This window comes from Salmo salar, chromosome 06 (genome assembly GCF_965601325.2).
Source record: "Salmo salar chromosome 06, fSalSal1, whole genome shotgun sequence".
Taxonomy (NCBI): Eukaryota; Metazoa; Chordata; class Actinopteri; order Salmoniformes; family Salmonidae; genus Salmo; species Salmo salar.
This window is the reverse complement of record NC_138296.1, coordinates 16,997,824-17,024,446: the sequence shown is the minus strand read 5'-3', so window position 1 is coordinate 17,024,446 and position 26,623 is coordinate 16,997,824. Positions and strand designations below refer to the sequence as shown.

Genomic DNA, 26,623 nt, shown 5'->3' with positions numbered 1-26,623 from the left:
TAATTTCAAACTCTTGACTAAAAGAAATTAGCAATTGATTGGCAACAGGGACATCATTATTAGATTTGTGGATGTGTGTTAGGAGAATTGTTGCATCTGTGCCAGGCAGTGCTATCAGATGTATTCTGGTCTCACCACGAAGCGAAAGTCATACTGGCCTTCAGGACAGGGGTTGGACAGGGCCAGACTGCTGTTAGTAGGGATCTGGGCCATGTCGTTCTTGAAGTCCTGGACGTGAAAGACATACCTGCCCTCGCATGTTAGGAGCAGTTGGTTGCTGAAGCGAACACTGTTGGTCTGGTTTTGTCTGAGGCTGCTTTGGAGAGAGAGACTGGCAGTGGGGAAGGAAATACACCTGGAACATTCTCGTTGGTTCTTAAAGACTCTTGCTGACCAACTGATGGGGTTGGTTTCCTTGGTCTGGTAAATCACACTATTGTGGTTTGGTGTTGTGAATGAGTTGACATAGTCTGGCGTGGAGTAATAAGGTTGGTAGTTATTGTAGCGCCTGTTGTAATCATAACGCATATCTTGGCGTGGTGGCTCTTTGTTGGTTGAGTTGATGGTGACGCTCCATGGCTCAGCAGTGGAGATCCTGGGATGGTAATCATGCTCTTCTTCACTCTCGCTGCTTTTGTGCTTCCTCAGAGTGTCGAACGACAAGGCGTTGAACTGGAAGCCTCTGAGCATGCTGACACGATAGAGCTTCTCGTGGCTCCTGTAGAGCTCTGAGGTGAACTGCAGGTCGTAGAGCTCCTCGGCAGGGATCATCGGGAAGCGGATGTGGCCTAACATGGCCGCCTGGCTCTCGGTGCCGGTCGAGTCACCCTTCTCTATGATCCAACTCTCCAGCGCTTGCAGGAGGAACCCCTCGTCCGGTACCACAAGGTCAGACCGTGCCAAGAGGGCCATCAGGAAGTCTGTGGAGAGGTCGCTCCAGGCCGGGGAGTTGATCAGAGCCTCGCAGTTCCAGGCCAGGTACTGGAGGCAGTTCTCCTGAAGCAGCAGGTCCCCGGTCTGGACGGAGTACTGGTACAGGGAGACCTGGGTGTAGAAGGAGGGGTCCTCAGGGAGGAGTACGGTGAAGAGCCTGCCAGTGTCCTGCATCAGCCGTTTCACCCCAAACTTTGAGGCCAGCTTGTGGAGGCACTGGGCAGAGGAGACGGTCACGTCAATCTTGCGGGTGTAAAGGTACCTAGAGAACCAGAGCAAGGACATTTAAATAAATTAACTTGTATTCCAAAAAATTTAGGAGATACCATAGCTAAAAAGGAACGTCAGCCAGTGGTGTTGGACCTAGAGAAAAACTGTGCTTTAAGTAAGGCACAATCACCCTGGAGCTACACAATTGATGCAAGGAGACGTGGATTCATCTCGACAGACTACTTTTGAGGTCTAAAATCATCTGACACATTTGGATTCTTGTGTATGTATTTAACCAATAAACATACAGTGTATCTAAATAGCACATGTTAAAGGTCATAGACTAGTACCTGATGAAGCTGGTGACACAGGGGCTGCAGGCTTGGCTAATCTCTAGGGAGAGGTTACTGGACCCGTTGGTGATGTTGAAGTGTGGGTAGAGAGAGAGGATCAGTTTGTGGGTGCAGATGTTCCTCTCCTCCACTTCCAACTTCCCCTCCCCATCTCTGTTCCCTGTGGGGCTCTGGATTGTGATGAGGAAGTCACAGTCATCCCCACGGTCAAACAGCTCGCCCAGGTCATCTGACAGGCCCAGACTGTGGTCCAGGAAATGTGTTATGTCACTGGTCAAATCTGTGCCTGTACAGTATGAGGAATACACGTGATTAGGACTGTACATGATTAGTAGGAATATGTAGGGCTGATAGTGTGTATTTTAGTTTCGGTGAAGTTTAAGAACACGTTTTAATTCATTAATTCATCCCTTTATTTAACCAGGAAAATAACCTTGTGTCGTTGTTATGGCTGTTTCTTCCCTAACCCTTGGTCAGACAGGGGCTGCAGACACACAGAGTGAATCTTAAATGTATTTTCCTCAATTCCTTGCATCCTCTCAACTCACCTCCTAAAACCATCAGAGGGAATCAGGGAGAGCATTGGAATTTATCCACCAATGCTCTCCTCACTTCTCTCTGATGTTTTGCGAAGGAGGCGTGGAGACTTTTCAGAAGGAGACGAGAAGAGAGGAGCCAAGGAATCAGTGGAAATACTATTGAGATTCACCCACAGTGTAGTAGCGTCCCGCTCTCACAAACGACCCCTGTGTCCTCCTTGTGGGAACAGTCGGTCAACGCCCAGCCCTTGAAGGGACAGCTGGACAGGGACTTCTCGGTTCCTTTGCAGTCCATATCATCCAACTAGATTGAACCCGATCCTTGGATACAAAACAGAGGATAAACAAGGAGCAAGCAAAATCATGTGCAGAAATAAGCAAAATATTATATTTTGGTGTATTAAATTAAGTTAGTTGACTCTTTCTGTTGGTGCTGCCTGCCATTCCCACAAATCACTACCTATTTGAACTTGCTCCCTCCAAGAATCCCAAATTCCTCGTCGTCTTATTGCTAACGCTTATTCAATCCTCTCATACTTTTACAAAAGTCTCTAGGGGCTAGGGGGTTGCTGAGGTTTGATTTGGGATTCAGAATTATTGACAATGCTATTAATACTTATTTTTTCCACTGCGTCCTGGTGGCAAAGTCATGCAATGAGTCATATTCATCAGGCAAACTGTAGCAAAAGGTTTTAAATTGTTGTGCTGACAGAACATGAAGGACTGTGGGCCCACCTTCTCTGTGGCCGACGTGTGTAAAACATGTAAACGTGTTAACCCCCGCAAGGCTGCCGGTCCAGACGGCATCCCTGGCCGTGTCCTCAGAGCATGTGCAGACCAGCTGGCTGGTGTGTTTACGGACATATTCAATCTCTCCCTATCCCAATCTGCTGTCCCCACATGCTTCAAGATGGCCACCATTGTTCCTGTACCCAAGAAGGCAAAGGTAACTGAACTTAACTGAACCCGTAGCACTCACCTCTGTCATCATGAAGTGCTTTGAGAGACTAGTTAAGGATCCTATCACCTCTACCTTACCTGCCACCCTAAACCCACTTAAAATTTGCTTTCCGCCCCAATAGATCCACAGACGATGCTATCGCTATCAATCTGCACACTGCCCTATCCCATCTGGACAAGAGGATTACCTATGTAAGAATGCTGTTTATTGACTATAGCTCAGCATTCAACACCATAGTACCCTCCAAGCTCATCATTAAGCTTGAGGCCCTGGGTCTGAACCCCAACTTGTGCAACTGGGTCCTGGACTTCTTGACGGGCCGCCCCAAGGTGGTGAAGGTAGGAAACATCACCTCCACTCCGCTGATCCTCATCACTGGGGCCCCACAAGGGTTCATGCTCAGCCCCCCTGCCTGTACTCCCTGTTCACCCATGACTGCATGGCCAAGCATGCCTCCAACTCAATCATCAAGTTTGCAGATGACACAACAGTAGAAGGCTTGATTACCAACGATGACGAGACAGCCTACAGGGAGGAGGTGAGGGCTCTGGGAGTGTGGTGCCTGGAAAACAACCTCTCACTCAACATCAAACAAAACAAAGGAGATGATTGTTGACTTCAAGACTTCATCTACATCGACAGGACCGCAGTGGAGAAGGTGGAAAACTTAAAGTTTCTTGGCGTACACATCACTGACAAACTGAAATGGACCACCCACACAGACAGTGTGGTGAAGAAGGCGCAACAGAGCCTCTTCAACCTCAGGAGGCTAAAGAAATTTGGCTTGTCACCTAAAACCCAAATTTTACAGATGCACAATTGAAAGCTTCCTGTCGGGCTGTATCACTGCCTGGTTCGGCAACTACATCGGGTGCTGTAGGCTCTCCAGTGGGTGGTGCAGTCTGCCCAACGCATTACCGGGGGCAAACTACCCACCCTCCAGGACACCTACAGCACCTGATGTCACAGGAAGGACAAAAAGATCATCAAGGACATCAACCACCCAAGCCACTGCCTGATCACCCTGCTATCATCCAGAAGGCGAGGTCAGTACAGGTGCATCAAAGCTGGGACCGAGAGACTGAAAAACAACTTCTATCTCAAGGCCATCAGACATTTAAACAGACATCACTAGCACATTAGAGGCCGCTGCCTATACCCATAGACTAGAAATCACTGGCCAGTTTAAGGAATGGAACACTAGTCACTTTAATAATGTTTACATATCTGGCATTACTCATCCCATATGTATATACTGTATTCTATACTATTCTACGGTATCTTAGTCACTTAATGGTTACATATCTGGCATTACTCATCTCATATGTATATACTGTTTTCTATACAATTGTGCGCCGCCCTATGGGACTCCCAATCACAGCAGGTTGGGATACAGCCCGGGATGCCTTAGAATTTGAGCCACTCAGGATGCCAATTTCTTCTATTTTTCTATTGCTTATCTGTTTGTCAGTTTTCCTAGCTGGCTAGTGAAAATTCCGAATCGTGGAATCACTCTGTGGCTGCTGTTGCTTCTCCATGTCCCTGGACTAGACTCTGCAACATGGAATCTATTCAGTGAGTTCCATTTAGCCTGGTTCGTACTGTGTTGTCGCATGGTATGCTTTCGCTGTAATGGCTACTGTAATTTGGACAGTGCAGTTAGATTAACAAGAATTTAAGCTTTCAACCGATATAAGACACTTGTATGTACCTAAATGTTTAATATCCATAATTTTTATGATTATTTATTTGAATTGCGCACCCTCCAGTTTCACCGGAAGTTGTCCCGCTAGTTAATGGCTGTAATAGGAGATAGTACAAAACTGAGTATGGATCAACAACATTGTAGTTACCAACACAACACTGAGTACCACTTCATATTTTCAAGCATGGTGGTGACTGCATCATGTTATGGGCATGCTTGTCATCGGCAAGGACGAGGGAGTTAATGGCTGTAATAGGAGGTAGTACAAAACTGAGTATGGATCAACAACATTGTAGTTACCAACACAACACTGAGTACCACTTCATATTTTCAAGCATGGTGGTGACTGCATCATGTTATGGGCATGCTTGTCATCGGCAAGGACGAGGGAGTTTTTTTTAGGATAAAAATAAACTGAATAGAGCTAAGCACAGGCAAAATCCTAGTGGAAAACTTGGTCCAGTCTGCTTTCCAACAGACACTAGCAGACAAATTCACCTTTCAGGAGGACAATAACTTAAAACACTAGGCCAAATATACAATGGAGTTGCTTATTAAGACACCATTTAATGTGAGTGGCCTAGTTACAGTTTTGACTTAAATCGGCTTGAAAATCTCTGGCAAGACTTGAAAATGGCTGTCTAGCAATGATCAACAACTAACTTGACAGACCTTGAAGAATATTTTAAGGAATAATGGGCACATATTGTACAATCCAGGTTTGCAAAGCTCTTATAGACTTACCAGAAAGACTCACTGCTGTAATCGCTACCAAAGGTGATTCTAACATGCATTGACTCAGGGTTTGAATACTTATCTAATCAAAATCTTTTTTTTCTTCCACTTTGACATTAGAGTATTTTGTGTAGATCATTAACAAAAAATGACAACTAAATTCATTTTAATCCCACTTTGTAACACAACTAAATGTGGAACAATTCAAGGGGTGTGAATACTTTCTGAAGGCACTGTATATCAAGGATTAGGTCAAGCCTAATCTCGTCAAACTTTGACATGATCAAAACAATGGCTAACCCTAAATCCTAACCTAAAAGTTGATGTGAAAGTTACCTAATGTAGACAAATGCCCATCTTCTTTGAGGTCAATGTCTATGTTGATTTTGTATGATTCCCAAACGCCCCAAATAAAAGACTCAGGGTGTATCAAAATAGATTTACTCAAAAACCACCAGTAAAACAAAACATTTGTTATAATAGGATGACATGAGATTCTGCTTTTCTATATTCCTTCAAAAAACATTCTATTTTCATAAAGGTCAGACCTTCAATGGATTCACATAGGGTAAAGTGTCCTGGAGCATATGAGTTCACCTGAATTGAGACAGGGGATGTCCAGATTGCCTAGAAATGCATGCATACTAGATGTGTCAGGAAGAGTCTCTGATGAGTAAAGAGCAGAATAGAATTGCTTACAATTTATTGTTGATTTCTTTGGGATTGGTAGAAGTTAAATCAGCTGCAACACAGATTTCAGGTATGGTGCTGCTAGCAGCGCATTGTCAAAGCTGGTGAGATAACTTGCCAGCTTTCTCTCTGTGTTCATAAAATGTCTGCCTTGACATAAACAGAAGCTGCTCCGTTGGTTTGGTGGAAAGAATGTCAAATTCCGATTGGTGTAGCAGTCTCTCTTTGTAGAGTTCAGGAGTCGGAGAAGAGGCATATCTGTTGTCCACATCTAGAATGAGTTGAGATAGCTCCGATAAGCATTTGGTGACTGTTGTTGTCATACGCTGTGTATTAAATCATTTGGCCCCTTAGATACAGTTGAAGTCGGAAGTTTACACTTAGGTTGGAGTCATTAAAACTCGTTTTTCAACCACTCCACAAATTTATTGTTAACAAACTATAGTTTTGGCAAGTCAGTTAGGACATCTACTTTGTGCATGTCACAAGTAATTTTTCCAACAATTATTTACAGACAGATTATTTCACTTATAATTCACTATATCACAATTCCAGTGGGTCAGAAGTTTACATACACTAAGTTGACTGTGCCTTTAAACAGCTTGGAAAATTCCAGAAAATGATGTCAGGCTTTAGAAGCTTCTGATAGGCTAATTGACATCATTTGAGTCAATTGGAGGTGTACCTGTGGATGTATTTCAAGGCCTATCTTCAAACTCAGTGCCATTGTTGCTTGACATCATGGGAAAATCAAAAGAAATCAGCCAAATACCTCAGAAAAAAAAATTGTAGACCTCCACAAGTCTGGTTCATCCTTCGGAGCAATTTCCAAACGCCTGAAGGTACCACGTTCATCTGTACAAACAATAGTATGCTAGTATAAACACCATGGCCGTCATACCGCTCAGGAATGAGACGCGTTCTGTCTCCTAGAGATTAACGTACCTTGGTGCGAAAAGTGCAAATCAATCCCAGAAGAACAGCAAAGGACCTTGTGAAGATGCTGGAGGAAACAGGTACAAGGTATCTATATCCACAGTAAAACGAGTCCTATGTCGACATAACCTGAAAGGCCGCTCAGCAAGGAAGATGCCACTGCTCTAAAACTGCCATAAAATAAGCCAGACTACGGTTTGCAACTGCACATGGGGACAAAGATCATACTTTTTGGACAAATGTCCTCTGGTCTGATGAAACAAAAATAGAACTGTTTGGCCATAATGACCATCGTTACGTTTGGAGTAAAAAGAAGGACGCTTGCAAGCCGAAGAACACCATCCCAACCGTGAAGCACGGGGGTGGCAGCATCATGTTGTGGGGGTGCTTTGCTGCAGGAGGGACTGGTGCACTTCCAAAAATAGATGGCATCATGAGGCAGGAAAATTATGTGGATATATTGAAGCAACATCTCAAGACATCAGTCAGGAAGTTAAAGCTTGGGTCTTCCAAATGGACAATGACCCCAAGCATACTTCCAAAGTTGTGGCAAAATGGCTTAAGGACAACAAAGTCAAGGTATTGGAGTGGCCATCACAAAGCCCTGACCTCAATCCTATAGAAAATTTGTGGGCAGAAATGAAAAAGCATGTGCTTGCAAGGAGGCCTACAAACCTGACTCAGTTACACCAGCTCTGTCAGGAGGAATGGGCCAAAATTCACCCAACTTATTATTGGAAGCTTGATGAAGGCTACCCGAAACGTTTAACCCAAGTTAAACAATTTAAAGGAAAAGCTACCAAATTCTAATTGAGTGTATGTAAACTTCTGACCCACTGGGAATGTGATGAAAGAAATAAAATCTGAAATAAATCCTTCTTTCTACTATTATTCTTCCATTTCACATTCTTAAAATAAAGTGGTCCTAACTAACCTAAGACAGGGAATTTTTACTAGTATTAAATGTCAGGAATTGTGAAAAACAGAGTTTAAATGTATTTGGCTAAGGTGTATGTAAACTTCCGACTTCAACTGTACATACATATACACACACACACACACACACACAAATACTCAAAAAACATTTAATTAAATTGGAAAACAAACCCAGTAAAATTCAACATTTGTATAAATATAACCCTCTGTTGAACATCCTAACAAGCCAGAACACCGGAAATTGACTGGCACGCACTTGGGAATTAATACCTGTCCTGCAGAGCTGCAGTGTTTCGCTCGTCTATACAACCTGCAAACCCGTGCCATCCGCCACCAAACACCAGGGCGGACCAACCAGTCAAATAGTAAAGAATAATACACCTGGTCCTTTGGGAGTATAAATGTGTATGTATTAAACATGCTCACAGTATGTTAGTAGGGTATCCTATTAAGGCATGGAAAGAGAGCTCAGTGGCTAGCCTTAGGTAGCGACTAGGCTAATAATTACGTGGCTGTACAGCCGCAGTTAGTTGGTAAAAGCTCATTGTGGCATGTACTGTACATAAAATACTATTCAAACTATATTGTCCTTCTGAGAACATGCCACCCTATACATACCATCATTGTTCATAACTTTAAGTTACTGGATGAATAATTGTCATTTTTTTGGCAGCAGGGTGAAGGCACGTTTCTAATCAAGATATGAATTCACTAGTTGGTCCTTGGACGCGTTAGCACGGCTAGTGCAGGTTCACAGTATGAGCCCACAATGGCTAGTTGGTATTATGTCGCCTGTCCTGTGTGTAGGTGCGCGACAATGTATTCTTTGGCCTTTGGTTGGGTCTAAGAATGTCTTCTGCTCGCTGGAGGGAGTAGTGATCTTCAGTACAGCTGGGTAAAGAATGCCGAACTTGGTGTCCAGACAGGGTAGGAGCCCCCTCACCTCGTTAAAGGCTGACCTCTTCTTAATGATGCGCCCGTGTAGTCCGGGTAAATGTGAATATTCTGGCCTTCGTGGGTGATGGGAGCAGCTCGCGCTGCCTTACGGAAGACATCCTCCTTCTCCTGAAGGTAGTGGAATTTATCTACTATGGGTCTGGGCGGCTCCCCATTCATTGGTGCGGACTGTATACTTCTGTGCATATGGTCTCGGGTGGGGGTGTAATCGAGGCCTAGAACTTCCTGTAGCAGTTTAGCTATGGACACATGGTAGGCCGCATTCCACCTACACTCTCAAGTCCCTCTCTCACGCCGAAATAGAGACCATTCCCCCGGCGCGATTAGATATACTTGATTGTCTGTTGTGCATTTACTTTACATTAACTTACATTAAGTACAGGATATCAACAAAATGTGCAAGGATTCCTTATCAATACAATGTATGGAGTGTAAATAGCATTGTAGACTGTATGACACAGTTGACTTACTTAATGCAGGTATTTCACAACTCGTTTGATTTTTATTGGATACATTGTTAAGGTATGGTGATTTTTGTGTAGACTTTAAAATGGAGATAGCCTCAATGGCGCTGCCCATGCTGTCACAGGTGCTGTAATGGCACAGGTAGAAAGTCCTCTATCTACACTACCAGTCAAAAGTTTGGACACATCTACTCAAGGGTTTTTCATTTTCTACGTTGTAGAATAATAGTGAAGACATCAAAACTATGAGATAACACATACGGAATCATGCAGTTACCAAAAAAAGTGTTAAACGAATCAAAATCAATTTTATATTTGAGATTCTTCAAGATAGACACCCTTTGCCTTGATGACAGCTTTGCACACTCTTGGCATTCTCTCAACCAGCTTTATGAGGGAGTTCCCACATATGCTGAGCACTTGTTGGCTGTGTTTCCTTCACTCTGCGGTCAAACTCATCCCAAACCATCTCAATTGGGTTGAAGACGGGTGATTGTTATGAGCTGTCCTCCCCTCAGCAGCCTCCACTCATCTGCTGTTACTTGATGGACATAGAGTGGGTAAGAATCGTACAATGGTCATGTTCATTAGGCACCAAATGGAAGAAAATGTACTGAAACAGGGAGGGACCACCTGCGTCATATTCACCTGTCACAAAATGGAAGAAAACGGACAAAAAATCTGTTAAATGTTGAGGTATCATCTGAACTTGCACAATAAAAAATCGTCCTTTTCATTTTCTGTTGCACAACATTTTGAAACGGCGTGCATCTAATGAATATGACCCTGGTGTGTCCTTACATGTGTTTGCCACCAGGAGTCATTGGAAACAATAAGTTAGCCACTAACTCAGGATCCCAAATCAACCCTCTAGCCCCGAGGGCCCTCAAACTCAACTCTGGACCTCGAAGCCAGTTCTACTGTTTTTATTCATTGTTCAGGGACTGATTTAGACCTGGAACACCAGGTGATGCAATTAATTATCAGGTAGAACAGAAACCAGCAGGCTCTGGACCTCATAGGGTAAGAGTTGAATACCCCTGCCCTGGGGGACTAGATATGAGAGGATTGGATAGATGTTAGCAATATGATCACAAAAAATGTGGGATTCTTGGAGGGAGCAAGTTCCAATAGGGAGTGATTTGTGGGAATGGCAGGCAGCACCAGCAGAAAGAGTCAATTAGTATTTTTTTGCATATTTCAAATCAAATGTTATTTGTCACATGATGCGAATATAACAGGTGTAGACTTTACCGTGACATGCTTGCTTATGAGCCCTCCCCAACCATGTAGGGTGGAGCTATATACAGGCAGTACCAGTACGAGATCAATGTGCAGAGGTACAAGGTATTTGAGGTAGATGTGTACATGAAGGCAGGTTAAAGTGACTAGGCATCAGGATAGATAATAAGAGTAAAATAAAGAACAGAGTAGCAGCAGCATACGATGAGTGTAAAAGTGTGTGTGCGTATGTCATTGTGTGTGAATGAGTGTGTATATAGTGTGTATATAATGTATAGTCTTGTGAGTAGAGTCAGTGCAAGATAGAGTCCGTACAGATAATCCAGGGAACCATTTAATTAACTATATTATTTAGCAATCGTATGACTATTTAGCAGTCTAATGTGTTGGGGGTAGAAGCTGTCTCGGAGCCTGTTGATCCTAGAGGCAGTGCTCCGTTACTGTTTGCTGGACGGTAGAAGAGTGAACAGTCTATGACTTGGGTGGCTGGAGTCTTTGGCATTTTCCGGGCCTTCCTCTGACACGCCTGATAGAGAGGTCCTGGATAGCAGGGAGCTCGGCCCCTGTGATGTACTGGGCTGTCCTCTACACCCTCTGTAGTGCTTTGCAGTCGAGGGATGGTGCATTTGGCATACCAAGCAGTGATGCAGCCAGTCAAGATGCTCTCGATGGTGCAGCTGTAAAACTTTTTGAGGATCTGAGGACCCATGCCAAATCTTTTCAGCCTCCTGTGGGGGAAAAGGCTCTGTCATACCCTCTTCCCAACTGTCCGGGTATGTTAGGTCCTTAGTGATTTCTGCACGTGATTCCGCTTGCTTTTTGTTTATCCTCTGCTTTATGTATCCAAGGATCGGGTTCAATCTGGTTGGATGATACGGACTGCAAAGGAACCGAGAAGTCCCTGTCCAGCTGTCCCTTCAAAGGCTGGGGTTGACCGACTGTTGCCACAAGGAGGATGCAGGGGTCGTTTGTGAAAGACGTACGCTACTACGCTTCACTGTGGGTGGATCTCTAAAGTATTATCCTTGATTCCTTGTCTCCTCTTTCCCGTCTCCTTCTCAAAATTCTCCCTGTCTCATTCCCAAAACATCAGAGGGAAAAGGAGAGCGTTGGTGGAGAAGATCTGATGTGCCCTCTCCTTTAATGCTCTCCTTGATGTTTTGTGAAGGAGGCAAAGTGAGAGGACTCAAGGAATCCAGGAAAATACCTTTGAGCCCTGTCTGACCAAGGCCTCTTTCTACCAGTCTGGATTCCCTGTCTGACCAAGGCTTCTTTCTACCAATCTGGATTCCCTGTCTGACCAAGGCCTCTTTCTACCAGTCTGGATTCCCTGTCTGACCAAGGCCTCTTTCTACCAGTCTGGATTCCCTGTCTGACCAAGGCTTCTTTCTACCAATCTGGATTCCCTGTCTGACCAAGGCCTCTTTCTACCAATCTGGATTCCCTGTCTGACCAAGGCCTCTTTCTACCAATCTGGATTCCCTGTCTGACCAAGGCTTCTTTCTACCAATCTGGATTCCCTGTCTGACCAAGGCCTCTTTCTACCAGTCTGGATTCCCTGTCTGACCAAGGCCTCTTTCTACCAATCTGGGTTCCCTGTCTGACCAAGGCCTCTTTCTACCAGTCTGGATTCCCTGTCTGACCAAGGCCTCTTTCTACCAGTCTGGATTTCCTGTCTGACCAAGGCCTCTTTCTACCAATCTGGGTTCCCTGTCTGACCAAGGCCTCTTTCTACCAGTCTGGATTCCCTGTCTGACCAAGGCCTCTTTCTACCAGTCTGGGTTCCCTGTCTGACCAAGGCCTCTTTCTACCAATCTGGGTTCCCTGTCTGACCAAGGCCTCTTTCTACCAGTCTGGATTTCCTGTCTGACCAAGGCCTCTTTCTACCAATCTGGGTTCCCTGTCTGACCAAGGCCTCTTTCTACCAGTCTGGATTCCCTGTCTGACCAAGGCCTCTTTCTACCAGTCTGGATTTCCTGTCTGACCAAGGCCTCTTTCTACCAATCTGGGTTCCTTGTCGGATCAAGGCCTCTTTCTACCAATCTGGGTTCCCTGTCTGACCAAGGCCTCTTTCTACCAATCTGGGTTCCCAGTCTGACCAAGGCCTCTTTCTACCAATCTGGGTTCCCTGTCTGACCAAGGCCTCTTTCTACCAATCTGGGTTCCCAGTCTGACCAAGGCCTCTTTCTACCAGTCTGGATTCCTTGTCTGATCAAGGCCTTTTTCTACCACAAATCTGTGTAACACTGATACTCAGGGAGAATCAGACATTTTGAACCCATAAAAACTAGGCACAATGTTATTTTCCTGGTTAAATGAAGGTTAAATGAATGAATAAATTATTGAATGAATGAACACATGTCGCTAAACTACACTGAAACTAAATTACACTCTCAGCCCCACAGGGAACAGAGATGGGAAGGGGAAGTTGGAAGTGGAGGAGAGGAACATCAGCACCCACAAACTGATCCTCTCTCGACCCACACTTCAACATCACCAACAGGTCCAGTAACCTCACCCTAGAGATTAGCCAAGCCTGCAGCCCCTGTGTCACCAGCTTCATCAGGTACTAGTCTATGACCCTTAACATGTGCTATTTAGATATGTTTATTGGGTCAATACATGATCCAGAATGAAGTACAGTATGTCTTAAAGGGGAAGTTCAGTATTTTACAATGTAATGTATGTGGGCGGCAGTTAGCCTAGCGGTTAAGTGCTGGGCCAGTTACAAAAAGGTTGCTGATTAGAATCCCGAGCCGACTGTGAAAAATCTGTTGATGTGCCTTCAAGCAAGTCACTTTACCCTAATTGCTCCAGTAAGTTGCTCTGGATAATAGCATCTGCTAAATGACTCAAATGTAAAATGTGTGATGGATACCCCTATCACTCCCACTGACTTTTAGCTAGCGGGGGCTAAAGTATAACTGTCACGGTTGTCGTCTGGAATGGAGGACCAAAACGCAGCAGGAATGTGGATGCTCATCTTGATATTTATTTGAAATCAAAGTGAACATCAAAATAACAAAACAACGAACTCACGAACAACAAAACAGTCTTGTAAGGCTCACACACGCAAAACAAGAAACAATCTCCCACAAACACTAAACCAAACAATTACCCATATATAGGACTCTCAATCAGAGGCAACGAGAAAGCACCTGCCTCCAATTGAGAGTCCAGCACCCAAACCTAAACATAGAAAACCTAAACTAGACAACATGCAGAAATACAACCTAGAACAACTAACCTAGAACATACACCCAAAACCCAGGAACACATAAATCAAACACCCCTCTCTAACACACACAAAACCACCACCATACAAAACAAACATCCCTCTGCCACGTCCTGACCAAAATACTAAACAACTACTCCCTCTGCTGGTCAGGACGTGACAATAACTGAAATTTGTAGTGGCTGTTTAAATGAAACCGAACCATAGATTTTAGTTAATCCTGGCCCATGGACTAATTTTCACCCTCAAATTATAAAATACAGAATTTGCCCTTTAAAGGGACCTTAATCCCCAAAATCCAAATGTGTCAGATGATTTTAGACCTCAAAAGTAGTCTAATGTCTCCTTGCATCAACTGTGTAGATCCAGGGTGATGGTGCCTTACTTAAAGCACAGTTTTTCTCTACGTCCAACACCACTGGCTGAAGTTCCTTTTTAGCTATGGTATCTCCTCATTTTTTGTTTGTTAATACAAGTGAATTTATTTAAATGTCCTTGCTCTGGCTCTCGAGGTACTGTAGCTTTACACCCTACTAACAACAATATCAACTATAAAATCTATGCTTGCACTTGAATAAAGGCGTTTCAACATACAGTGATGTGGATGATGCTTTTTCCTTGATGACGGCTGGTGCTTCTCTGTATAGAACTTACCCTCCTCTAAAAGCCCACATGAACCATGTCTATCTAGGTCTACTCTGCTTCTCTGTATAGTACTTACCCTCCTCTAAAAGCCCACATGAACCATGTCTATCTAGGTCTACTGTGCTTCTCTGTATAGTACTTACCCTCCTCTAAAAGCCCACATGAACCATGTCTATCTAGGTCTACTCTGCTTCTCTGTATAGTACTTACCCTCCTCTAAAAGCCCACATGAACCATGTCTATCTAGGTCTACTGTGCTTCTCTGTATATTACTTACCCTCCTCTAAAAGCCCACATGAACCATGTCTATCTAGGTCTTCTGTGCTTCTCTGTATAGAACTTTCCCTCCTCTAAAAGCCCACATGAACCATGTCTATTATTCCTCCACTAGATGGGGCCCTTCCTTCAATCATATTCAATTGTAAATACTCCTTATGGAGGCTGAGTTCCTCTCTGACCAAACTCCTCTCTGACCCTATATGAGACCTTCAGTTTCTAGAAGCACATAATTAGCACAGTACTGGACTCCTGGATAGAACCATAGAAATATAACCACTAGAACAGACCTGTCAAATTTCTGTGGTTTGAGGGGCTTTATCCATTCCAGTAATTATATTTCTATTATTGTAACCTTGTCCACTCCAGCAGCTGTGATCAGTTCAGACTGACTGTGATTGCTGCAGGTCAAGCAAACATCTGTCAATATGACGTCAGCCCTAGAAGCTGTTCAGTGCTCCAACAGGGTTGGTTAGCTCAGCATCACAGAGCAACTCTGATGTATTTTTAACTGTCGTGGGAACAAAGTTCAATAGTATATCTGTTTATTACAGAACCAATGAATAAGGGTGGAGGCTTGACCACTTCACCTCATGTCTGTGGAGAGAGACAGACAGACAGAGAGAGAATAGTTCTGCTATAACAGTATTGTTATAATTGGGGGAAAAAGTTGTTGTTTTTGTAGACATTCTTGAAAACACTTTAACTTGTATTCAGAGGTTGGCAGTTTGAAAACGGGGTCATCGTAAGGTCAATACTCTTCTAGAGGATTCTGACTTAAATAAGGCCACATAGACCTAGTTTCAAACTCTTTTTCATCATGGCATTTTTTTATTTCACCTTTATTTAACTAGGCAAGTCAGTTAAGAACAAATTCTCATTTGCAATGACGGCCTAGAAACAGTGGGTTAACTGCCTTTGTTCAGGGGCAGAATGACAGATCTTTACCTTGTCAGCTCAGGCAACCTTTTGGTTACTGGCCCAACGCTCTAACCACTTGTCTACCTGCCGCCCCTATTCCAGTTACCGTCATGAGTGAGTAGTATCTCTCTCTATTTCTATCAGTCACTGTCCTCGAGTTAGTATCTCTCTCTATTTCTATCAGTCACTGTCCTCTAGTTGGTATATCTCTCTATTTCTATCAGTCACTGTCCTCTAGTTAGTGTCTCTCTCTATTTCTATCAGTCACTGTCCTCTAGTTGGTATATCTCTCTATTTCTATCAGTCACTGTCCTCTAGTTAGTATCTCTCTCTATTTCTATCAGTCACTGTCCTCTAGTTAGTATCTCTCTCTATTTCTATCAGTCACTGTCCTCTAGTTAGTATCTCTCTCTATTTCTATCAGTCACTGTCCTCTAGTTGGTATATCTCTCTATTTCTATCAGTCACTGTCCTCTAGTTAGTATCTCTCTCTATTTCTATCAGTCACTGTCCTCTAGTTAGTATCTCTCTCTATTTCTATCAGTCACTGTCCTCTAGTTAGTATCTCTCTCTATTTCTATCAGTCACTGTCCTCTAGTTAGTATCTCTCTCTATTTCTATCAGTCACTGTCCTCTAGTTAGTATCTCTCTCTATTTCTATCAGTCACTGTCCTCTAGTTGGTATATCTCTCTATTTCTATCAGTCACTGTCCTCTAGTTAGTATCTCTCTCTATTTCTATCAGTCACTGTCCTCTAGTTAGTATCTCTCTCTATTTCTATCAGTCACTGTCCTCTAGTTAGTATCTCTCTCTATTTCTATCAGTCACTGTCCTCTAGTTAGTATCTCTCTCTATTTCTATCAGTCACTGTCCTCTAGTTAGTATATCTCTCTATTTCTATCAGTCACTGTCTTCTACTTAGTATATTGCTGTATTTCTATCAGTCACTGTCCTCTAGTTAGTATATCTCTGTATTTCTATCAGTCACTGTCTTCTAGGTAGTATATCTCTGTATTTACAGGTGAAGTTGGAAGTTTACATACACTTGAGTTGGAATCATTAAAACTCGTTTTTTAACCACTCCACAAGTTTTTTGTTAACAAACTATAGTTTTTGCAAGTCGGTTAGGACATCTACTTTGTGCATGACACAAGTAATTTTTCCAACAATTGTTTACAGACAGATTATTTCACTTATAATTTACTGTATCAATTCCAGTGGGTCAGAAGTTTACATACACTAAGTTGACTGTGCCTTTAAACAGAGTGGAAAATTCCAGAAAATGATGTCAGGCTTTAGAAGCTTCTGATAGGCTAATTGACATCATTTTAGTCAATTGGAGGTGTACCTGTGGATGTGTTTCAAGGCCTACCTTCACACTCAGTGTTTCTTTGCTTAACATCATGGGAAAATCAAAAGAAATCAGCCAAGACTTCAGAAAACAAAGTCTGGTTCATCCTTGGGAGCAATTTCCAAATGCCTGAAGGTACCACGTTCATCTGTACAAACAATAGTATGCAAGTATAAACACCATGGGACCACGCAGCCGTCATACAACTCAGCAACTCAGACGCGTTCTGTCTCCTAGAGATGAACGTACTTTGGTGCGACAAGTGCAAATCAATCCCAGAACAACAGTGAAGGACCTTGTGAAGATGCTGGAGGAAATAGGTACAAAAGTATCTATATCCACAGCAAAACGAATCCTATGTCGACATAACCTGAAAGGCCGCTCAGCAAGGAAGAAGCCACTTCTCCAAAACCGCCATAGAAAAGCCAGACTATGGTTTGCAACTGCACATGGGGACAAAGATTGTACTTATTGGAGAAATGTCCGCTGGTCTGATGAAACAAAAATGGAACTGTTTGGCCATAATGACCATCGTTATGTTTGGAGGAAAAGGGGAAGGCTTGCAAGCCGAAGAACACCATCCCAACCATGAAGCACGGGGGTGGCAGTATCATGTTGTGGGGGTGCTTTGCTGCAGGAGGGACTGGTGCACTTCACAAAATAGATGGCATCATGAGGAGGAAAATGATGTGGATATATTGAAGCAACATCTCAAGACATCAGTCAGGAAGTTAAAGCTTGGTCGCAAATGGGTCTTCCAAATGGACAATGACCCCAAGCATACTTCCAAAGTTGTGGCAAAATGGCTTAAGGACAACAAAGTCAAGGTATTGGAGTGGCCATCACAAAGCCCTGACCTCAATCCCATAGAAAATTTGTGGGCAGAACTGAAAAAGCGTGTGCGAGCAAGGAGGCCTACAAACCTGACTCAGTTACACCAGCTCTGTCAGGAGGAATGGGACAAAATTCACCCAACTTTTTTTGGGAAGCTTGTGGAAGGCAACCCGGAACGTTTGACCCAAGTTAAACAACTTAAAGGCAATGCTACCAAATACTAATTGAGTGTATGTAAACTTCTGACCCATTGGGAATGTGATGAAAGAAATAAAAGCTAAAATAAATCATTCTCTCTACTATTATTCTGACATTTCACATTCTTAAAATAAAGTGGTCCTAACTAACCTAAGACAGGGAATTTTTACTAGTATTAAATGTCAGGAATTGTGAAAAACTGAGTTTAAATGTATTTGGCTAAGGTGTTTGTAAACTTCCGACTTCAACTGTATATCAGTCACTGTCCTATAGTTAGTATATCTCTGTATTTCTATCAGTCACTGTCTTCTAGTTTGTATCTCTCTGTATTTATATCAGTTACTGTCTTCTAGTTTGTATCTCTCTGTATTTATATCAGTTACTGTACACTAGTTAGTATCTCTATATCTATCAGTCAGAAGTGTTCAATGACGTTACTTGGCAACATGCAAGCCCTGACAGTCCTGGGCAGGAGGTTCACCTCTTACAACACTTGTACTTACATCACTGACACGTAATTACATCTTACATTACACCCACGTTATTACATCTTACATTACACCCACGTTATTACATCTTACATTACACCCGCGTTATCGACAGTGAGTCACATAGAAACCTGAGGGATGGGATTGTCTGGTGGAGGAATGGGCCGTTTTCAGTTGCCAAACATTGTTGAATGCTGCACATAGAAATGCCATGAATAGAGCCTACTCTATTCCTTGTTCTACATGTCGGAGAGGCATGTTTGTTCTACATAGCATATTTCTAACTAAAAGTTCCAAAACGTGTCCTGCTGAAAAAGGCAATGTTTTAAATGTCATGCCCATATCAAATGAACTCATATAAAAAAGGTAATCTTACTAAACTATCCCTTTTAAGAGATCCTGTGTGTAATAATGAATATGACACATCTAAATTCCCCTAATCCATAATCCAGAAAGTAGACATGATGGTTTAGTCTGGGGAAGGCCAAGGAGTGCGTGAGCTGATAAGAATTATAATTATTACAGCTCATGTTTACAAACATCTGTCATATACTGTGCAGTGCATCTCTGTTGAAACATGCCGACTGTTTGAAGAAGAGGCGTGGTAAGACTGTTTTGATAGGAGTAATCCCATGTATTTTGTCTCTGGAGGAGGGAAATGCATTGCTGTGTCACAGCCCAGTGGCGTCTGGTTGAAAAGGCCAGACAGGATTGAAATTCTGTGCTAGTATCACTGATGACATAATTCCACCTCACTCTCACAGTATTGCATAATACTGGTCATTTACTCATACACTTACAATGCCTACACACACGTACAATCATAAATGACCCATACAGACATGAGGGGTGGAATTGTCAGGGGGTGGATCGTACACAAAAAGAACAGTTATCACAGGTTATCTCCTAACTCTGTCCCCTGTATTCTACTGTATAAAATGTCAAGTCATTTTTCTCCCGGGAACACTTTCCCGGACGTGTCTGTGTCATATCCGGGGTCTGCCTGAGGAAATGAGTGTGCTCTTATAAAATCTCACAGTAAACTTCAATTTAATTTCCACCATGAGTAAGTAGCTATGAATGTTACCTCATACACCTCCGAAAATTCCAAAACAACTCTCTTCTGTCTCCACAGTCTCTGTTTACTGTAGACACACTGTTGAAATTCATGTGAATCATTGTGATTCATTGGGTGAACACGCAGTCACACCGTAGGCTGAGTGGTCCACTGTGGTGCATTGTGGTCCACTTGACCAGAGTCCCTGATGTGAATCATATGCAATCAGACATTATGTCCAGGCCTCAAGAGGACATTCTCAAGACATTTAAAGGGATATTCATACTCATACCTTACCACAGCTGTTCAGTTAAACCTCATCATCGCCCCAAAGAAGGAGACAGCCAACACAAATCATTCAGTGTTTCAGGGAGTCTTCAATACTAAGATATTAATAGATCTGCTGATGAATGGAAGACCATGGGAATTGTCCAGTGGGATCAAATGAAAGAGTGGAGGAACTGGGATTAAATGAAAGACAGCAGTAATGGAAAGAGTTGGAGGAGTAAGAGGCCTGGGGGGAGGGGGTGAAGGGGCAGGGTAGCGGTCAGGTCACCATTGAGCCATGTGTGTGTGCGCACACTTGTCTGTGTGTGTCGTGTGTGTGTGTGTTTTTGTGCGTGTATGTGTGCCCACCTGTCGGTGTGTATGTGTCGTGTGCATGTGTGTGTGTGTGTGTCGGTATGTATGTGTCAAGTGTCTGTGTGTGTATGTGCACGCGTGTGTGTGTGTGTGTCGGTGTGTATGTGAGCGTGTGTGTGTATGTGGTGGGGGGTGAGCAGAGGATGTGGGTCACTGACATGACGCCCACTAGTTCCCACAATGAGACCCTCTTTTTCGGTCTCACTGGGCAATTCCTTTGAGAGGGAGTATTTCTGTCCCTGCAAGTGTATAATTTGGGCTAGCGAGGTTGGACCATTCCCCCCAGCCTCAGTGGGTATTTGCAGTGTGCTACATACGTTCAGAAGGGGGCTGCTTGCTTACATTGCACTTTGACAAATCCCACCTCATTGTGCAAATGAAAACCTTATGTCTGTCTATTTTCTAATGCAGACCGATCCACAGTGGTGAACAATCTCCTGTTGAAGTCAGTGAGACCTGCACTAGTTCTGTTTTAACAGCTTGTCTCGTTGAGGTCAAAGAAGGGATACCTGCACTGTCTGCAGAGCAATGCAGTTGTGTTCAATTAATTAAAGGGACATAACACTCCAAAATCTAAGTTTGTCAGATGTTTTAGACCTTAAAAGTGGTCTTCTGATGTAATAGGTCTAATGTCCCAGTGTCAGGCTTGTGTGTAGAGAAGGACCAAGGCGCAGCGAGAGTATCATTCCACATCTTTATTAATATGTGAAACTTCGCAAGACAAACAATAAACAAACTAACAAACCGTGACGACAGTGGTGCAACATGCACTAACTCAAAATAAGATCCCACAAACAACAGGTGGGAAAAGGCTGCCTAAATATGATCCCCAATCAGAGATAACGATAGACAGCTGCCTCTGATTGAGAACCATACCCGGCCAACAAAGAAATAGAAAACATAGATTTTCCCATCCTAGTCACACCCTGACCTAACCAAATAGAGAATAAAAGGGATCTCTAAGGTCAGGGCATGACACACTGTCACGTCCTGACCAGTGAAAGAGGTCATTTACATTTATATTTACGTCATTTAGCAGACACTCTTATCCAGAGCGACTTACAAATTGGTGCATTCACCTTATGATATCCATTTGCCATAGTAGTATGGTCAGGGCGTGGCAGGGGGGTTTGTTTTGTATGTATTTGGGGTTTTCTGTTTCTATGTGGGTTCGTTCTAGTTGTCTATTTCTATGTGTTGGTTTTCATGTTCTGCCGGGTATGGTTTCCAATCAGAGGCAGGTGTCTTTCGTTGTCTCTGATTGGAAGCCATACTTAGGCAGCCTGTTTTTCCTTTGGGGTAGTGGGTAGTTGTTTTCCGTTTTTGTCTTTGTACCTGACGGACTGTGTTGGTTGTTTTTGTTATTTTGTCAAGTGTCAATATTAAAATATTGTAAATGAGCACTGTCCACGCTGCGTCTTGGTCTCCATTTCACGACCCCTGTGACACTCCCAGAGAAGTATACACCATGCAGCCAATATTCAAGTTACAATTTTACATAACAATTTGTTTACAACTCAATTCAAGTCCATACTGATTTGAGTTGTAAACAATTAGCATCTTTGAATCACAATGACCACTTTCAGGACACCATAACTGACTTATTGGGAATCATATCTTGTCATATCAATGTTGTCACATTAATATTACCAGGAAATGAGAGCAAAGTTTACAATAATGTGTGCCAATAATCTTAACAGATTATTCTCACCCATTGTACAAACACATAGAGCTAACACAAAATCTACAAGAGCAAACTGTCCCTCACTGAATCAAAGGTTATTCAATTAAAAAACGTTTAACATCACTCTCCAAATACATATGGAGAGCCCTTTATATTTGCAAAAAGTGCTAATCGGGATTTCTTCTTCATTTTATGCTGATGTAGACCAATCATCAGTTACCTCTCCCACCAAACCCCCCAGCATCCTTGGACACGTTCTGGTTCAGCTGCATTTTCTTGATGCAAGGTCATCACTGCGTAAAGGTCAGGTTCACTGTCCACCTCCAGGGAAAGCTGTCCCAATCCTCATTCTTTGATTGTGAAAGTAAAGGCCTATTACACCCAGCCACCAAGCAGCTTGTGGCCAGTAAAAGAGGAAATGGTCACTTGAACGTCTAACCCACCCATACCATAACAGGATGATAAAGACGTCAATAGGCAGATGTAACGCATTAAGAGAAAGCTGGTTATGACATCCCAGTGCTTGATGGGAAGTGAACAGGGTGTTGTCTAATGTGAAATGTCCTTTTGAAACAAAGATCTTAATGAAATGTGATATGATTCAGTTCTTAGTGGGTGGGGACTGACGTTTGTGGTTACAAAATGTTTCTGTGAAAAGCAACCAAGGAGAGCAGTCAATTTCCAATAGATTAGAACAGAAGGGAAAAGCTTCCATTACCACTGAAAGGTGATTTCCAAACTTTCCAAGATGTTCCAAAAATCTGCTATTTCAGTGTGTTTAAGGCAAACACTTATAGCACACATAATCCAATATGTTATCATCTGTTTTTAAGACTGTAATTGTAATCTGATTACACATTTTTCTAAAGTAATCTAGGTTGATTACAGTTACTTCATTTTTTATATCTGATTTACGTTATCCCTGTTACATGTAATCCGTTACTACCCAACCCTGGTGCTAATACACAGTAGTCATTATAATTTAAAGATACACTATGGAAGTTTAGTTGTTCATCGTTTATGTCATATTAATGATATATTTACCTTAAAATAAAGTGTTTATACCACTATCTGAAATGAATGGAAGAGATAAGCAACATTTAATTCCCAGATTTGCTGTGTTGATCTTTTCCATTCATTTGAGGTAGGCACATATCTGTATACAACTGATGGCATGGGATGTGGACTCATCTTTACATTAGACTACTTTTGAGGTCTTATGTCCCTATAAATTGCACTTGGCCCTTTTCAACACAGTCAAGCTTCTTCACCAATGCCGTCCTGTTAGTAAATTGCAGAAAACTCATTGCTAATTTAGAAATTAGCATAAATGGGAGCTGGATGGTTTGTTTTGTTGGTTTGTTTGTTTATTTGTTGTTGACATACATATGATACCGATCTTTAAACTAATTCCTGGAATTCTTTGCCAGAAGAGGTGGGGAAATATTGCTGGAATATTCGGCAAAAACAAACTCCCCACTCCTACACACGTACTGTATCACAGTAAGTGTCTAGACTAGAGGATCAAGGCCCATATTCATAAAGCATCTCAGAGAAGAAGTGCTGATCTAGTATCAGTTTTGTCTTTTTAGATGGTAGCGAAATAGATTACAGGGACTGGGGGATCTGATCCTAGATTAGCATTCCTACTCTGAGATGTTGAATGAATACTGGCCAAGGACTATACTGGAATTCGGATAGAATTGCGTTGTAAAAAATGTGCAAATAAACTTCCATCGTTTTTTTCTAAATCACAATGACCACTTTCGGGACACACATGACCATAACTGACTTATTGGGAATCATAACTTGTCACATTAATTTTCCCAGGAAGTGAGAGAAAAGTTTACAATAATGTGTGTCAATAATCTTACCTGGCTATTCGCACCCACTGTACAAACACATATAACTAACACAACTAAATCTACATCAGCAAACTCTCCCTCACAGAATTATAGGCTGTTCATGTACAAACAAACATTTTTGGCTTCACTGTCCAAATACGTATAGAGACCACAGTACACTTTCAGCAAGTACTAATCAGTGCTGGACAGATTACTTGTTTAAATGTAATCAGTTACTGATCGCAGATTATATGACAATAAAAGTCATTGGTAATGTAATCCATTGGATTACTCTGAATGTGTGACATAATGATTACTTTTGGATTTCTTCTTTGCGTAGCCAGCATCTACCTCGTCACTTTAAGCTGGAGTAGACCAATCCGTTTTCTATATAACTCTGCCCATATCAGGGCTCAGGCTAAGACCCAGATGCAGACACAGGAGGCAGATTGTACAAGTCTCAGAGTTTATTATAGTTCAAAGGGCAGGCAAAAGGTAAATCAAGGCAGGCAGAGGGGTGTAATCCAAATCAGAGCCAGGCAGGTACAGGACGGGAGGCAATCAGTAGGTCAAGGCAGGCAAAGAGTCGTAATCCAAATCAGAGTCGGGCAGGTACAGGACGGCAGGCAGGATCACTGTCAGGACAGGCAGAAAGGTCAGAACTGGGAAGGCAAAGAAAAACTAGAGCACAGGAAACACAGGAACATGCTGGTAGGACTTGACGGGACAAGACGAACTGGCAACAGACAAACATCAAATGCAGGTATAAATACACAGGAGATAACGGAACAAATGGGAGACACCTGGAGGGGGGTGGAGACAAGCACAAGACATGTGAAACAGATCAGGGTGTGTTAGTGACCCCCTCTAGGAGCTCCACCTGGCGTCCCACCCGGGCACATACCTGGTTGAACGGGGTGCCGGCGGCAGAACTCAGCGATGAGGGCTGGGTCCAGGATGTTCCTAGCGGGGACCCAGCACCTCTCCTCCGGGCCATAACCCTCCCAGTCAACCAGGTACAGGAATCCCCTGCCCTGAGGTCAAACACTCAGGAGAGCCTCACAGTGTATGCCGGATGGCCGTCAATGAGAAGGGGGGAGAGGGGTGGGCCTGGAAACAGGAGACAAAGGGCTGTGAGACAGAGGTTTAATTCTAGATACATGGAAAGTGGGATGTATATGGAGAGTGCGGGGCAACAGAAGACGAACAGCAGAGGGGCTAAGGACCTTGGAGATGGGGAAAGGTCTAATAAAACGGGGGGAAAGTTTACGGGACTCCACCCGGAAGGACAGATTCCGAGTGGACAGCCATACCCTCTGCTCAAGATGGTAGCGGGGAGCAGGGGTCCGGTGGTGGTCCGCCTGTTGTCGATACCTGGAGGTGGTCTTGAGAAGAGCGGCCCGGGCTCTCATCCAGGTAGGGCGACAGCGTTGGACAAACATCTGGGACGAACATCCGAGTTGCTGGCTCCAGGTGGTGGGATTGGTGAAGATGAGGAAGCGAATAGTCATCTCCAGGTCCTGATTGGCTCACTCCGACTGGCCGTTAGACTGGGGATGAAGGCTGGCTGTTGACCCAATGAGGTTGCAGAACACCTTCCAGAACCGGGACGAGAACTGAGGACCGCGATTGGAGACCATGTCGACCGGCAGTCCATGGATCCGGAAAACATGCTACACCATGAGCTGGGCCGTCTCCTTAGCTGAGGGCAACATAGGAAGGGGAATAAAATGGGCGGCTTTGGAAAGCCTGTCCACCACCGTACGGATGGATGTGTTGACATCTGACGGAGGGAGACCCGTGATGAAGTCCAAGGATATATGGGACCAGGGGCAGTGAGGGACAGGGAGTGGTTGAAGGAGGCCAGCCGGAGCTTGCCGCAGAGTCTTTCTCTGCCCACACACAGTACAGGTGGCAACAAACACAGAGACGTCAGGAACCATGGTGGGCCACCAAAAACTTTGTCAGACAAAAGCCAAACTCCAACGGGAGCCAGGATGACAGGTGAGTCTCGAGGGAATGTGCCCCATTCCAGAATAGGAGCATGGGTAGAGGCCGGGACAAACATCCGGTTAGCCGGGCTCCCCCGGCATCCGGCTGGGAACACTGTGCCTTGCGTACCAGACTCGTGATTCCCCAGGTGATAGCAGCCGCTAGACAGGAAGAAGGGAGGATGGTTTCAGGGTCCGATGGTGTAGTAGCGGGGCTGTACAATGTAAGAGTGCGTCAGGCTTCACATTCTTGGACCGCAGGCGGTAGAAGATAGTGAAATGAAAACGAGTGAATAACAGGGCCCATCTCACCTGCCTGGAGTTGAGACTCTTGGCGTTGCAGAGACATTCCAGGTTCTTATGGTCCATCCACACCAAGAATGGCTGTTCCGCCCCTTCTAACCAGTGCCTCGACTCCTCTAATGCCATCTTGACAGCGAGTAATTTGCGATTTGTCACATCATAGTTCATCTCAGCGGGGTTAAGACGATGGGAAAGGAAGGCGCAGGGATGCAGCTTCTGGTCCTGGGCAGAACACAGGGACAGGACAGCCCCCACTCTGACGTCTGATGCGTCTACTTCCACCACGAACTGACGGGACGGGTCCAGATGGATTAAGATGGGGGCTGTAGTGAATCGCTGATTGAGGTCTGAGAACACCCGGTCAGCTGCTGGAGACCATATGAACGGAACCTTGGGAGAGGTGAGTGAAGAGAGGGGGATGCAAGGGTTCTATAACCCCAGACGAAACAACGGATTAAATTGTCAAACCCCAGGAAACATTACAGCTGCACTC

General features: G+C 43.7%; 2 protein-coding genes across 2 annotated transcripts in view; one reads left to right on the top strand and one right to left on the bottom strand.

Moving 5' to 3' along the window:
• The window catches only part of LOC106606431 (metalloproteinase inhibitor 2), a 60,563-nt gene that overhangs the window by 9,887 nt on the left and 24,053 nt on the right, over positions 1–26,623 (top strand). The gene's annotated exons all lie outside the window — the stretch shown is intronic.
• Positions 104–25,347, bottom strand: LOC106606417 (galectin-3-binding protein A-like). The gene is made up of 4 exons (XM_082976098.1): positions 25,150–25,347; positions 2,206–2,339; positions 1,494–1,766; positions 104–1,195 (listed from the first exon to the last, which is right to left on the bottom strand). The coding sequence occupies exons 1-4, from the start codon at positions 25,345–25,347 to the stop codon at positions 115–117; spliced, it is 1,686 nt and encodes a 561-aa protein (XP_082832224.1). The 3' UTR covers positions 104–114.

Coding starts and splice junctions, on each gene's coding strand:
- LOC106606417 (XM_082976098.1), bottom strand. CDS start 25,347: ATGACTATTCGCTTCCTCATCTTCACCAATCCCACCACCTGGAGCCAG. Junction 2,340..25,149: donor GCTACCATCTTGAGCAGAGG/GTATGGCTGTCC, acceptor GGTTCAATCTAG/TTGGATGATATGGACTGCAA. Junction 1,196..1,493: donor TGTGTCACCAGCTTCATCAG/GTACTAGTCTAT, acceptor CTGGTTCTCTAG/GTACCTTTACACCCGCAAGA.